Below are 16575 nucleotides of genomic sequence, written 5' to 3' on the forward strand. Positions count from 1 at the left end.
CTAAACAAAAGTGTGCATTATCTGTGTGTGCGTGTCTGAGGTTGCACGATTGTGGACATGTTTGTTTTTTTTCGCGAAGAAGGAAATGCTTATCGCAAGATAAGAAAGTCGGACTTCCCCGGAATATTCATGGCTCGACGACTGTTTCGTGCAGTTTGCCTCATGGGTCACTGTCTTCTACCAGGAGAAATTCACATCTGCTATTACTCTTGGTCTTCTTTATGGCTTTATTAAGTCTCAACCGAATTCCTTTGTGCGCTTATTCCTGCATAACATACTTCAGCATTTGTATGGATCACCAGTTTTTGTATGACGATGATATTGGATGAGCTTGCACCCTTTGGCTGCCGATGCTCAGGTATCCTCCCGATGTATCATGAGCATTTCCTTGTGTGTCTGGTTGCTTATTGCTTATTGCTGGTTGAATATTTACTATTTTTGGATAGTGGCAAAGTTTCATTAGCTGGTGCGTGTGTCGAGCGAAATAGAAGTAAATAAGATCTTCAGAGTCATATTCTAGATGAGCTATAAAACTGCCCATAAAAATGGTTGACTTTAGTCCAAACGAGATTGTTGATATGCTCCTCATTTTAGGGAGATGAATGGGTAATTATTTGCAAGCCGAAAGTTTGTATCGCCGTGAGTTTCTCAATCGTCGTCACCCATCCCGGCACACAATTCGTACACTCGAACGGAGAGCGAGAGCAAGTCGGATTAACCGTTATCGCCAACGTCATCCGAACGTTATAGAAGATTTTGATGGGCCGCATGAGGCTCGAACCATGGCAATCCTCGCAATGGTGGCAATTGATCCTCATGTCAGTCTTCGAGTGATCTCAGAACGACTAGGATTTCCTAAATCCACGGTGCACAGGGTATTAAAGGGTGCGAAACTCCACCCGTATCGACTTCAATTTCATCAAGACACGCCTAATCCTGACCCGTTGCAAAGGATGGAATTTTGTCGTTGGGCATTGCGAAAAATCGCTCAATTCAGAGATTTTTTCTGGTTTGTTATGTTTACTGATGAATCTACATTCAACAATTGAGGTGAGGTAAATCGATGGAATTTTCGCTATTGGTTGAATCGGAATCCACATTGGGTCAGACAGATCGACCATCAGCATCGGTGGAGTTTGAATGTTTGGTACGGCATCATCAACGGACAAATAATAGGTCCTTACTTCTTCGAGGGAACTTTAACAGCTGTCCGTTACCTCGATTTTCTGCAAAATGATCCGCCGATTTTGCTAGAAAAATTTTGACCTCATTGGGCTCGGGTCGTTCGAAATCATTTGGACGACAGTAGATTGAACGAGATGGTCCCACGCGTTGGCCTCCGAGATCACCTGATTTTACCTCTCCTGATTTTTTCTTGTGGAACTACCTCAAGGATGTGGTCTACCGCGAGGTTCCACAACACGAGAAAATATGGAGAGGATAAGAGCTGCCTGTAGAGCGATCTCAAGAGATGATTTCTTACGAACAGTTGATGGCTTCCAGAGAAGAGTTCGGGCATGAATATGAACGGTGGAATATTTGAACATCTTTAAAAAGGGCCAACGCGACGAGTCATACACACACACGCATACACACACACACGCACACACACGCACACACACACACGCACGCACGCACGCACGCACGCACGTGCGTGCGTGCGTGCGTGCCTGAAGAGGTCTGCAGATAGATAAACTGCTACACCGCGCGTCCCCAGGTGACGGATAAGGGAGTGCCCTCTCGAAACTTCGAAGATTCAGAGGGTAGGTGCGAAATAAAATAGCATCCGCGGACCAAACTAAATGAAAAATCGGTGACGAGTTTTACATTGAAGGAAACGCTCATGATGCATCAGAGGATACCTGAGCATCGGCAACTGGTGATCCATACAAATGCTGAAGTATGTTATGCAGAAATAAGCGCACAAGGGAATTCGGCTGAAACTTAATAAAGCCATAAAGAAGACCAAGAGAAGAAGCAGACGTAAATTTCTCCTGGTAGAAGACGGTGACCCGTGAGGCTAACTGCACGAAACAGTCCTGGAGTCATGACTATTCCGGGGAAGTCCGACTTTTTCATCGTGCGATGAGCATTCCCTTCTCCGCGAAAAAAAAAACAAACATGCCCACAATCGTGCAACCTCAGACACGCACACGCAGATACATGCACACTTTTGTTTCGGTTTGTTTGGGTTTTGTATGGTACCTTCCAGACAGCGCTAAATAGTCAAAGATGGAGTTCCAACCTGAAAACTACAATCTGAATCGAAAAATGTTTCCTACATAAGTTGTTGGTTTTAACGCAATGCATTGTTTTGTCATAAAAAAAAGTTAGGTTTCCTTTAAAAAAAACCATGTCAGCCGTAGCGTCGCTATTTTAAATTTGGGACCTTCAACAATTTTTTTTTTGAACGTCCCCCTTCGAACTCTAAAACTTTTGTTTCAAACAAAATTTAATCAGAGCGATATTTTCCGAGACAATTTACATGTAAGATTAAAATGGGATACCCTGTATGTGGTGAGAAACAGTGGACAATTTTGTTGCTCGTTTCTATTCAATTGAACCTCGATACATTCATTTTAATGAGATTTTATTTAAAACAAAAATTTGTAATCGGTCTAAGGGCGGGTTGTTCCAACTTTCTAGGTAAGCTTATCTGACAGTTAAAGGCCTACAAGTCAGTGCTTTTACCCGCCAGATAAGCTACCTAGAAGTTGGAACAACCCACCCTAACTCCAATATAAAAAAAATGATAACCTTTAAACCTCAAGCTGCCTTCTCACGATTTATAAGCTGTAACGTTGTGGAATACAACGTTACGAGGACGTTTTCAAATTAATTGTGGTAGGCGGCCTGGATAGTTCAGTCGAGGCCTGGAGCACTCGACCGGCAATCGAGAGGTCCCGGGTTCGAACCCCGGTTCAGTCCCTGTCGCATTTTTTCGGATCGTTCCTCCTATCCCGATTTTTCCACCATCACAAAGCAAGTAACAATGCGTACTATGGATGGGTGCTAGCATGGTCGAGTGGTTACCTTCAGCGGCCGTTAACCCGAAGGTTAAGGGTTCGACTCTCGAATGATGATTTTTTTTCTTTCTGAGTAAACAATTTTCTCTTATGAATATTTTTTCAATGAAATTATTATAACTTTTTAGTTATAAATCGAATTAATTTACATTATACTTATTTTCTCCAAATTGATTTTAAACAGACAATGTATTACCCCTTTATCAATAAATGGCAATAAATAAATCGGATACAAAATGGAAAAATTGACTTCTCTCATGGCAAGTTTATCAAATCGGCAAAATTTGGTTAGATTACCCTTTTGAAGCCCCAACACGAGAAAGATTGGAAATACAAGATGAACTCTGCTAATGATTCTAGCTGAAACAAAAAATGAACTTCAATAAAATAAGTATAATGTAAATTAATTCGATTTATAACTAAAAAGTTATAATAATTTCATTGAAAAAATATTTGTAAAAGAAAATGTTTACTCAGAATGAAAAAAAAATCATCATTTGAGAGTCGAACTCTTAACTTTCGGGTTGACAGCCGCTCAAGGTAACCACTCGACCACGCTAGCACCTATACATAAAAAGCATTGTTACTTGGTTACAAATCGTGAGAAGGCGGCTTGAGGTTTAAAAGTTATCTTTTTTTTTGATACTGGAGTTAGAGCGGGTTGTTCCAACTTCTAGGTAGCTTATCTGGCGGGTAAAAGCACTGACTTGTAGGCCTTTAACTGTCAGATAGGAACCCGCCCTTAGACCGGTTACAAATTTTTGTTTTAAATATAATCTTATTAAAACGAATGTATCGAGGTTCAGTTGGATAGAAACGAACAACAAAACTGTCCACTGTTTCTCATCACATACACTACCGGCCAAAAGTTTGGGGACGCTCGTTGAAATTTCTTGACGCACCAAAAGTTAAGGGGTATTCCATGCGTAACGAGACAGGTTTTGGCCGAGGGTTTCAAAATTTTTTGTCCGTTAATATATCGTTTTCTTGTATCATATAAAAACATTTCTATCTAGTTATGAACCCCAATTAAGACTTGTTTTTTGTGAAATCCTAATAGAAAAATTAAAAAAAAATATATTTTACATACGTTTAATTGCGTGTCCCGTAAGTGTTAATAGAGCAAAAATTAAATCTGACCAGTACATTTTGACCGAACAAAGCGCTCTTTTCCATAAAGCTGATGGAATATTAATCTGATTTGTAAAGAAAAATGTATAGCCAAAAAACGGAGATAAAACCAGTTTTTATTTTTTTTCGGCCCTTAGGGTCTACTGAATTTTATCAAAAATTTTACAGGATATAGTTCAACATGTGAGAAACGTTTGGTAAAATTTTCAGCTTGCCTTTATTTCGTGTTCACAAGCAATAAAATTAATAAGTTGTCTTTAACAATTGAATAGCATTAATATTGTGTTGCGAGAACTCCAATGGAGTGAAAATGTGACACAATGTGAATACTACCACTTTAGCATTAGTGAATATATGAAATCTATTACTGTGACATGAGATATTCTTTTCGTTAGTATATGGTGACCCTGAAAAGGGCCGTTTTTTGCAGTGCTTTTAACGCTTTATGATAACTTTCATGACAGGTGCTGTAGAAGAGGAATACGTTTTGAAATTAATTTTTTTTATCTTTAGTCGGTATGGCCGCGTGTAATTTTAGTGTCCGAGGTACGGTCTTAGCCTTTGCGTACCGTTCCTTCAAAAATGTCACTGCTGAATCATACTCGCTTTTCGCGCTATAGCAAAAGTCAATCCCTGTGATATTCTGCTTCGACCAATCGAAAAGCCGTTGTGGTGTCAAAATCTGCCTATCTGGAGATAGTTGAAGGCTTGCACGTGCAGCAAGTCTCTTTACTGTGCCTGATATTCCGTCACAAGCACCTTTCCCATGCGCTGTGGCAAAGAAATACCATTCAGCATCCACACCGAAGTCTTCTTTGTGATGAACCAAGTTGATTAAGTTTTTACAATTCTTGTATTGTTGTGGGGCTCCATCGGAAAAGTAATAAATTTTTTTCACCGAAAATTGGACATTCAAGTATTGAACGAGAATCCGTTGAAAGGCATACACTGAACTCGTTACGTGATCAAGGCAATCAGAGATGACTGTCAGGTTTTTGTTGACAATTCCATTTTCAGACTTATAATAAATCACGAACGGATGGATTGTTGCCTGGTCATTATTCTAATGAAATCCCTGAGAAGCAACGAGTCCTGTGCAACGAATGCGTAATTCTGGGCAAAGTCCAAATCAACAATGAATTTTCCTTCTTGAAGATTTTCTTTGATCGTGCGGTGGTACAACGCTTGTTGCTTTGCGACAAAATCGTGAAGAAGCAACGTTTTTAACTCAGTATATAAAGTATCTACAAAATCATCCGCAGGCATCTGCACAGTTTCTAACGTTGATCTGTTTACTGAAATCCAACGAGAAAATTTGATTGTATCAATCATCGCGTCATCAAACTTTATTTTAAGCATCTCGGTCAATGATTCGGTACCGGGACATTGTTTGCACGTACTTGAGAAACATTTTACCGTGGGGTCTTTGAATACTATAAATTTCAAGCAATCCTTGTAATCATTCAGCGGAACGATTCAGTCAGAAGTGAGCTGTCCGATTCTGCAAGCATCGAACTTCAACTTAACATTGTGGTGTGAAGTACAAACGCACACAGTATGCGTACCACTCTACCCCGCTAGAACGCAGAACGGTGGTCGTAAAGTAGCGAATCGTGAAAATCCAATTTTCATGTCTGAATGCTTGTTTTGAAAATTCTGATACAACTCTTTCAAATTGCAGAGAACTAATCTTTTCTGCATTCTTTGGCGCAGGCCAGAAGGTTGCTTAACAGAGACGAAATCTTTTTTTCCTGCTAGGATGAGACTATTCTCGTCGTCGAGATAAAATGCTTGTACTGTTGTTGACGTGTGTGAATCAAGCACATTTCCAGGTTTGGCAGTAGCCGTCGATAACACTCCCATTTCAGAGTATAGCTGTTTAACGATTAGTAGTACCATCCGTTTATTTGTCTTAACTCAGACATTACTTCTCGTATCGACAGACTTTGCGGCAAAAAAGTGAGAAGCTGTATTTTATCTCGACGAGAAGTCATTTCCTTATCAAATTTGTTGTGAATTTGATGTATCATCTCATCGTATAGCCGACATTTCTTTTCCTCAACTGTCATTGCGGATTCATTCAAACCAGTTTCTAAAAATTCACTTACCTTCCCAATAACTTTCTGCTTTTTAAGTTCGAGCAATCTTCGAAGTCCACTATTGTGACTGGAAATTGCGAAACTTTGATGTGATGAAGTTGCTTCAGATTTTCCTTCACTAACTGACGAATATTGAGAAAAACTTCCGGGTTGCCTTGCATGATTTTCCGTGTCACTATCATCTTAAAATACCGATCTGAGTTGATTTGTAGCGAGATTACTAGTATCGCATTTTGCTGAGTGTTCAGGATCAAGTTGATTCATAGCGACATTAATAATATCCAATTTGTTAGAAGATCCCAGCTGACTTACGGAAAATTCGATGCAATCCGATTTATCTGAAGATCCAAATGCATTTCCCGGTTCCGGTCCACGTCGATTATCTTCAATTTCTTCATTTGGTAGCGGAAGTCCATGCGAGACCACAGGTTTACGTTGTATTTTCCTTCGACATTGTTTACAAAGATGAAGTCCTAATGTCAATGATGGCTCCCTCTTGATTTCGTGCATAGTCACCAGTTTCACGCGCGCACGCTTGTTTTTATGATTTTTTTTGTTGAACGAATTGTGGCAGTACTTTCTCACCATCGCAAATAAACCAAGTGGACCGTCTATGTTTGTAAAATGTAGACTTTTTCAAGTTGTTCATTAAACAGGTCGTAGCTGTCATAAACTGGCTGGTTATCACGGTTCACGCGGACCGTGCAGAGAGGCAGTTTCGTCGATCAGACGGTCCGAACGGGGTGCTTCGCTCAATCACGTGCAAGTATTGTGTCCCAACCAACGCACCAATCAAATGCGATGAGAGTCTTCCAACTTAAGCACCGATAAGCTGTGTCCAGTTTTTACTAAACGAGTTCCGATGGGAAGGAAGCGTCGACTATTTCAGAGTAACTACACATTTAATTGCCAGTGAACAAGAAATAAAGGCAAGCTGAAAATTTTACCGAACGTTTCTCACATGTTGAACTATATCCTGTAAAATTTTTGATAAAATATAATAAACCCTACGGGCCGAAAAAAAATAAAAACTGGTTTTATCTCCGTTTTTTGGCTATTCATTTTTCTTTGCGAATCGGATTAATATTCTATCAGCTTTATGAAAAAGAGCGCTTTTTTCGGTCAAAATGCACTGGTCAGATTTAATTTTTGCTGTATTAACACTTACGGGGCACACAATTAAAGGTATGTAAAATATATTTTTTTTAATTTTCTATTAGGACTGCACAAAAACCAAGTCTTAATTGAGGTTCATAACTATACAGAAATGTTTTTATATGATACAAGTAAACGATATTGAAGCGAAACACACTCTTAAACACTTATTTCGACGACATGGCACGCACGAGTGTTTACACCGGCGGCCATGTTGAAAAACTGTCACTTCGCGAAGCGGCGCTCGGGAAGTGAGGCGCTCAGCGCTGCCAACTCAATTTCATTTTACCAAAACTCCCTAGATTCTGAAAGTTCTTGATTTTATTCAATTTTAATTAAATAAACCTTTTCTTGTTCAGAAAATTAATGCGGATCATTAAAGAAACGTCTTTTGAACAAATGGGTGAAAATTTCAGGATAAAATTATTTAAATTTTTAAGTAAACTTCTCTTTGCGAGATCGAGTGCACAGTGCGCATGCGCGATGACCTACTTTCCATAAGCACGTGCAATAGGTACAGTCACGAGCAAATAATTAATTAAAATGAAATAAAAATGTTATTGTTTAGAAATTTGTTAGAAATCATAGCAAAATAATTGAAAAAGATACGAATTGTGCATAAAAACAATAAAAATTGAGTTTATTAAATTTCATTAAATTCTCGCACATGCGCAGTGTGACTGCAGCTCGACTCGGCCAATTGGAACCCACGCGGGGGAGTTAGCGCACCAATCAGAGAATTTAGAGTGGGAGTCCCTGGTTCGAGATTAAGTCGCGCAGCGAATTGGAGTAAGGGACAAAGTCCAAGCGCGTTATTATTATTATTTCCTTTGTTCGGGAGAGTATAAAAACCCGAGCGCAGAAGCTCCGGTAGCTAGTCTCGTCTCGAATCTCGCCACGCTAGGAGCCAGTCACGTCTCGAATCCCCGAGAGCTCGACTCGCATGCCATAACCAAAAGCCAGTCTTGCCTCCGGATCTCGCCGCGTGAACTCGCCATAAAATCGAGAATAAAGAAACATAGAATTTTCACTCATTTCAAAAATAGCTCTAAAAACAAAGAGCAAAATAACATCGCTATTATCCCACTCAGAATTCAAACAGAATAACACCTTTCCTCTCTCACGCTAAGAGGGCCGGGTTCATTCGATTTCGTTTGAACTCAAGATTCTTAGGTGAGAGTTTCCGATCTATCCAGGAGGGCCGGGACAGTTCGATTCCGTTCTGTCTCAAGATTTCTGGTAGATTTCCAATCCTTTTTCTATCCAAGAGGGCCGTGGCCGTTCGATTTCGTTCGGTCACAAGATTCTTGGGTAGGACTCCTACCTTTCCACGCCAGAGGGGCCGGGACAGTTCGGGTTCGTTCTGTCTCAAGATCTCTGGGTGGATTCTTTTCCATCAATGAGTTATTGTTTTCTGAGTGGTGATCTAATTCAGTAGAAATCATTAAAATCAAACAAATTTTCTTTATTCTCATAACGAGACAATTACGAATCATTTAGAGCCAATTAAATTATTTCAAAAAGCGAAATAACTCACTGAAAACAATTTATTTGAATTATATCGAATCAAAAGAGTGAGATCGATCAGAAAAATCCACTCGAACAATTAATTTGGATTGTATAGAGTCAAAAAGTGAGTTTCTAAGAATTATAGCTCAATTATCAAATTATCAAATGATTGAATTATCAAACAAAATTAATTAAAAATTTATCAAGACCAGCGTTGGCGAGAATTATTGAATTATTATTATTGCAAGCGAAACTATCATTATTCAAATAAAAGCGAGCTTAAATTCATTGCGAAATTCATCATAATTAATTCTGCGAAAATTATTTTCTTTTTGTGTGGAGAAAAATACCGGAAATAAAATTTTACATGCGATTAAAATAAAGCGGAAAAACTCGATTTCAAATAAAAAGCCTTTATTTTTGTAATTTGGTTTAAAACAATTAAAAATTGAACAAAACATTTGTCATTTCAATCTAATTTCATTTTACTTTTGTTTTTCCTTCATGCCCGCTCTTCTTTATTATAGAATTGCTCGAATCTTGGCGTGACGGTGTGCACAAGCACGAACGTACCGTTACAATATATTAACGAACAAAAAATTTTGAAACGCGGCCAAAATCTGTCTTGTTACGCATGGAATACCCCTAAATAGTTTAATCGAAAAAAGACATATCGAAATTTTGTGAACAGCATTTTAAAGGGGACACATGTAGCTTCAATTTGCGTCTTAATGAAACCTTTTTTCAATTTTTTTTCAGTCCGGTACATACTTTTGAAGTTGGCCGTTTTTCAAGCTTTTTTCAGCCCTTAAAAATCGCGCGCACATTTCGTAGAAAATTTTTTCAGTGATATTCACCATGGTAAACGTGAAGGGGGGAGTACTAACTTTGCTTTCATTTTTTAAAAAGTTGCTTGCGATTTTTTCTCACCGCGTTATCCCATTTTTTGTGAAAAAATAACGTTTTCAAAATTACGGCGTCATGAGAAAACTATGAGGTTTTGGGAAAACTGTCAAGAGGATAAAAACATGTATTTGACGATTCTGTACTCGCTAGAATTATTTTTAGAATTATTGGAGCAGATTTTTTGAAAATCAATTTTCGTCGAAATGCTGATTTTTCAAATCGCTTTAACTCGGGAATTATCGGGTGCGTGATAAAATGTTAATAGGGAAAATTTTCATGCTTTTCTCTACAATAATCATTAGAATTTTTTTCAAAATTTTTTGTCAAATTTTTTTCCAAACCTTCGTTGTCAGAATTATACGCATCGTCTTTTTTACGTATAATATTTCCTTAAATAAAAAAAAAGTAGATATCAGATGTTAAGCCTCTTAGCTCGTTTATCGAATGCCGCGAATTGTGAAGGCCGTACTCAAGCCAGAGGCGGTTTTTTCGATGAAAAACTTGTAAAAAAAGGTAAGAGGCATAACATTTGATATCAACGTTTTTTTAAGGAAATATTATATGTAAAGGTTTGAAAAAAAATTTCAAAAAAAATGTTGAAAAATATTTCTTCAAAAATTTTAATGATTATTATCGAGAAAGGCAAGAAAATTTTCCCTATTAACATTTTATCACGCACCCGATAATTCCCGAGTTAAAGCGATTGAAAAATTAGCATTTCGACGAAAATTGATTTTCAAAAAATCTGCTCCCAAAATTCGAAAAAAAATTCTAACGAGTACAGAATTATCAAATACATGTTTACCTTGACTCTTGACAAATTTTCCAAAACCTCATAGTTTTCTCGTGACGCCGTACTTTTTGAAAACGTTATTTTTTCACAAAAAATGGGATAACGCGGTGAAAAAAAATCGCAAGAACTTTGTAAAAAACGAAATCAAAGCTAGTACTCCCCCCTTCACGTTTACCATGGTGAATATCACTGAAAAAATTTTCTACGAAATGTGCGCGCGATTTTTAAGGGCTGAAAAAAGCTTGAAAAACGGCCAACTTCAAAAGTATGTACCGAACTGAAAAAATATTGAAAAAGGTTTCATTAAGACGCAAATTGAAGCTACATGTATCCCCTTTAAAATACCGTTTGCAAAATTTCGATATCTCTTTTTTCGATTAGAAAATTTAACTTTTGGTACATCAAGAAATTTCAACGAACATCCCCAAACTTTTGGCCGGTAGTGTATATACACGTGTAACACGGTATTTTCACATCATATAAATAAAGATTCTGAAATTTAGAGGACCCAGCACGACAAAGCGCTAACTCAAAACAGACAATGGCGGTTAGTTTCTAAAAATTATATTACAAAGAGAAGTGCTTTCAAAATTTATGTCTTACAAAAAAAAACTCGAAATATAGGATTCGATCCCTCGACCCCACGCGCTTAGCCTCTTTTGCCTTTTTTTGACCTCTTTTGGCCATTTAATGTGTGAAAGAGAAACAACATTCCAACTTCCCCACCTCCACGACAGCTGTTCGCGAGTAACGTCACAAGCGAACGCCGTGCCGCGGAGCGGCAGTTTGGGTCGCAGAAAGTTTGTCTTCAAGCCGCCCATAAGAACTGGGCTTTTATATAAATCTGACTTCTTTGTTTTTGTATTGCCCACCAGTACGGCCGCCGCCGGCCAACAGTGATACGGCTCACCGGTCGTTGTACGCGTTCGGTAAAAACATCGCATCGGATCGCGATGTTTTTTTGGGATTAGGTTCAGGTTCGAGTCGATTCGAGTTGTTCAGGGAAGCATTACGCTACAATATATTTTTTTTTTTTTCAAAATTTCCGTAAGAAATCGGGTTTTGTTATAGAACAACATTAAAGTAACACTTTTCCCGATGCTTGCTCTCACCACAAGGGTTTTGGTGACATTAAGTTATCATGCACCTAACATGTCCTCAACACACATCCTCTCGTTTCGATGCAATATTATAGAGCCCGTGTTCAAGAACAAGGACACTAATGCATTGGAACGTAAGGCTCAGGCAGATTCAGACTAAATTAGAAGTCAAACTCATTATTGACTCATCCCATGATTATTTCATTATCATACCGAGCTAACTTCATTCAATGAGGAATACTGAAACTTATTTCACCGCCTTGCAGTATGAGTTTCTCACAGAATGCAATCAGATTGTTGAATCCTTTTTTTATTGTTCAAATAATTCCATTTTTGCCTACAATAATACCTTTAATAATGGATCTGCATACTGAAGGAACCAACCGGCGACCGCGTGACCAGCTTCATGGTAGGCAACCGTTTTTTTCTCTTCCGGTTGCAATACGTTTGTTTTCTTTTCCATACCAGCAACTACTCGCTCAATAGCTTGTTCGAAATTCTTCAATTGTATACTGTCCAACATATCGCGGGCTGCTATTAGAGCCGCTTCATTGCAAACGTTGGCAATGTCAGCTCCTGTAAATAATGAATTATAATTCCTGAATACAATTCATTCAGCGACGTACTGCAAAAAAATTTACTTCTGTTATTATAGTTACCTGTAAATCCAGGGGTTAATGATGCCATTTTACGAGCTAATTGTTGCTTATCTAATGTTGTTTTCAGCGGTTCTAAATGAACTTTAAATATCGATGCACGTCCTTTTATGTCCGGTGCAGGTACGAATATTTGTCGGTCGAACCGTCCCGGACGTAATAGAGCCTTGTCGAGAATGTCCACTCTATTCGTCGCTGCTAGTACAACTACATTTGTCGTCGTGTTGAAACCTTTTAGGAAATTTTATAAAATTTTTTACTTATCATTTCCACCTGTTTTCTCATGCTAATGTAAATTAAGCCAGTCCAGTTAAAGAATAACCGAAACTTTTTATTCCATTCAAAACATAAAATATCTGTTTTCAAGCTACTTTGATTTACTTATTAATAACATTGAATCATTAAAAAGTGAATAAATTAAGACAAAAACGAACTAGAATGTTTGAATAATCATTGAATAGTGGAAAACAATTTCGAGTAAAATGTGAACAAGAAAAATTCAAAATTCCAAAAACTATAATACGAAACATTTCCTCGGATAGGACCGGCGGCAAAAGTTCTTAAATATATCAAAGTTTTTGAGCAAATTTTTTGAAAAAAATTGAAATAGATGATCAGCTTGAAAACAAATATTTTTTGCTTTAAATATAAATAAAAAAAAAAAAAACATGCAAGACTATTGCTGTTTCGATTGTACTTTTTTTCGAAAGTGCATTGAAAAAAGACAAATTTTTTAAAAAACATCGCATTAGGTGCATTTTTACAAGAATTATGAGCATTGGAATATCGGTATAGTGATTTTTTTTTAATAAAACAATTTACGCAAAACCGGGTGGGCAAAATAATTTGAGAAAGTTTTTCACATAATGTAAAAATAGAAAAAAAATTAAATGAAATCCGCTTCGGCGTGAAATGCCCCCTATTTTTTCCGATGGAATTTGGAACAAAAAGACTCATTTAATCATTAAATTGAGAGGTTAAAAAATCTGACCACTTCACTTTAAAAATAAGCAAAGAAATTATGGACAGCCGGATCTTGACAAAAAAAATCTGACGGATGAACTGCTGTGGAAATAAATAGATCAATGAACTAATTATGACTGTAATAAATAATTCAATTTTTCGAAAAATGTATTCTCGTTGTGGAAAATGAGTTAAGCACCATAGGTTTGATATACGTCTATTCTCATGTGTCAGACTCTCCTGGAGTGCATTCAAAAACTCCGCACGTCCTTCCTGGCTGTAGGGTGCGTGGTCATCGGTAAAAATTTTCAAACACTGCAGTGTGTTGGGTATGATTTTGAGGCTTTCGAAGGACAATAAATAGTTTTTGTAAAAATCTATCAGTCAGTGTTAGTTTCGAAACTATCATACGCGGTTGAACGAAATCAGAGTCAGTAAAAAGTCATAGAATGAAGAAAAGATAACGTGAAAACTCTGAAAAATACGTTATTTAAGTTAGGTATTTAGGGAATGCTAGCAATGGCCCTAGTCGCCTCGGATCATTACAAGAACAAAAAAATAACGGAGCCTAGCATTCCTCGACATACGAGAAGATTGCTTATCACACTTTAGCGAGGCTATGTCTGATTAGCCCAGTCAAATTAGATTGTAATGAGGCAAATAGAACAATTAACTGGTAAAAAGCTATGTTGGTGAAGACCTTTATTTCGGCATACTTTTGGAGATACTAAAAGTCTTGACCTTTACTTCCAAAACTCGATTCGCCATCTTGAAAAAAGATGCTCTAATCCTGTTTTTTCATTAGATCTCAATAACTGTTAATTTCGTCATAATGAAAATTATTATAAAAATTGGAGCTTATAAAATTCTTTATAAAAAAGGTTGAATCCAGTTTTTCGTATCAAGAGACTCGGTAGAGTCTCGGGACAAGTACATGGACAGCCCTGTCGTCTACTGGCCCGCAGCTCTCACCGAGACTAAACTTTTTCTGAATGTAACGATTCGCGGTGGTGGGGGTAAAATTGGCATGTTATTTTGTTCAATTACGATACTCATGAGTCATCTGAGGCTTTGAAAATTGAACTAGAGGCTAATTAATAAATTCTCTTTCGATTCCGCCCTAAATCAGCATGATCGGTGTTGTAATTGCTGAGAAAAAACTTTGCACGAACTCAAAATTATGCAAAAGTTACATTCAAGTTACATTCATTAATAGACACATTCAAGAATTTATGTGTCTATTAGGACGTTTCAAAAAAAAAAAAAAAATTATTTCCTCGGAACCGAACTCAAAAGTTTCGTTTAGATGCCAAAATAGGCCCCTAAAAATATGAGCCATTAATATTAATATTAAGGTCGCCCGCATCGCACTTTTGTATTTCGCATAAAAATAACAGAGGAAAAAAATTCTTTTTACTTCTGATTTTTATATCTAATGAATAATGAATTGCACTGCCGTGTCGGCTGAACATTTTTATAGAGAATTGAACGCTCTACAAGAAAGGTCTGAAGTCATTTTTCGATTAATCGGAAAGGTACTTTAGTGTCCGTCTCCGATTTTTATAATTTTTTTCTATGTTATAGTCCATCCAAAAATAAGAGACACGTATTTTTTTATCGGCCGAAAGTTATTTTTAAGGGGTGAAATCAACCCCCAAAGTTTTGCGTCTGGTAGAGTGTTTCATATAGAAGCATTCAACCGCTCGAAACGAAACCAATTGCAAAATGTTCGGCATGTCAAATAACCCATATGACATGTCCAACTTCTTAAGCACCCTTACTGTAAAGGGGTGAACCACCCCCGAATATTCAGAATTTGTTCGTATAACAAAAACTTACAATCCGATTTTAATAAAACAAACGCCATTTTGCAAAGCAAAAAAAATAAACTCGTGGTATTTTTTGGTTTTCCTCGGATCAAAAAAATTAAGGGGATAAACCAGTCCTAAAATCTTGAATTTCACTTTGGGCATCGAAATGTTTACATTCAATTCATATGTTCTATTATCATTGCGTATCGACTTATATGTTAAATAATATGTATTTCACATGTTCATTGACTGACATCATAATCGTATAGAAAATCGAATACTTTGACATGCTTTACGTTAGAAGTGTTACTTTTCGTTCTATTTATATAAGTTTCTATTTTGAACGACTTACGAAAACAAAATAAAACTCAAATATCAAGAGTCGCATTGACAATTCCCCGCCCAGAATGCGAACAAAACTGACTCAAGCTTTGCCATATTATTATTCATATCAAGAACTGCTATAGCGGCTCATAGCCAAGAATTCTTAAAAGTCAGCTCGCTCAGGCCAATGCTTTAGAGATATTCGAAAAACAAAAAAAAATCTGTTTTTGTGATGATGTCAGATTAAGCCACCCACTCAAGATGAAGAAGCTAAAACTGACTTTATATTACTCCAGAAGTTTAATTGCTGTTTGATTGTTAATCTGTCACTATCGTGTCCGCTACTGTGAATAACGTATTGTCATTAACATGTCTATCAACCCAATGAACGTAATAAGACTGTTGCTTCTTACATTTGAAGTAATGAACATTCCTGACAGTCCTGTTAACAATAATGAAGTGGAATTGAAAGAAAGTTTTGAGAGAATTCTGAAGGCTTCTATGGCAGATTTCAATCAGTTAGAAATCGTGGAATATACGACATTAGATTTTCAAGAACCGTTTAAAGATGTCATAGTAGAACCTGTCGAAGATAATGACATCGAATGGGGTCTTGGAGAATCTCCATTAAGCCTTAAAACGTGTACTCACGATGAAGAAAATTTGAGCCATGAGTGCAAAAAAAGCGGTAGAATTTTTGAGAAGTGCTAAAACGAAACGAAATAGGAAAATAGAAACAGTACAAAAGAGTTTCAAACTTGTCAAGTCGGCGCGCCAGTTGAGACGCTGGGCTCATCAACTGAATAAAGGCGGTACTTACAAGGAGAAATTGTCGCGTATTTCTGAATATACAATTAATAATTTCAAAAGCACCATAGACGCATGATATCGATCTGCAAAGGTGGGCGTTACAGGCTAAAAAATTAATCGGACACGAAGATGTGCATTTCAGCATATCCCCAACATGGATTAAAAAGTTTTTAAAAGTGCATCGAATAATAAGTAGAAAAGTTAATAGATTCATAACGAGGAAGACCCTCGAATCCAAGAAAGAATTACAAAACCTTGCTCATAATTTCGTGTCTGAAGTTCACTTAAAAAT

At 37.2% G+C, this 16575-nt stretch overlaps 1 protein-coding gene across 1 annotated transcript in view; it reads right to left on the minus strand.

Moving 5' to 3' along the window:
* The window catches only part of Afg3l2 (AFG3 like matrix AAA peptidase subunit 2), a 137846-nt gene that overhangs the window by 26553 nt on the left and 94718 nt on the right, over positions 1-16575 (minus strand). The window contains exons 8-9 of the mRNA XM_043429988.1: positions 12379-12606; positions 12069-12295 (exon numbers count right to left, since the gene is read on the minus strand). Of these exons, the coding sequence (XP_043285923.1) occupies positions 12069-12295; positions 12379-12606 (455 nt within the window). The remainder of the gene's footprint in view (positions 1-12068; positions 12296-12378; positions 12607-16575) is intronic.

This window comes from Venturia canescens, chromosome 10 (genome assembly GCF_019457755.1).
Source record: "Venturia canescens isolate UGA chromosome 10, ASM1945775v1, whole genome shotgun sequence".
NCBI lineage: Eukaryota > Metazoa > Arthropoda > Insecta > Hymenoptera > Ichneumonidae > Venturia > Venturia canescens.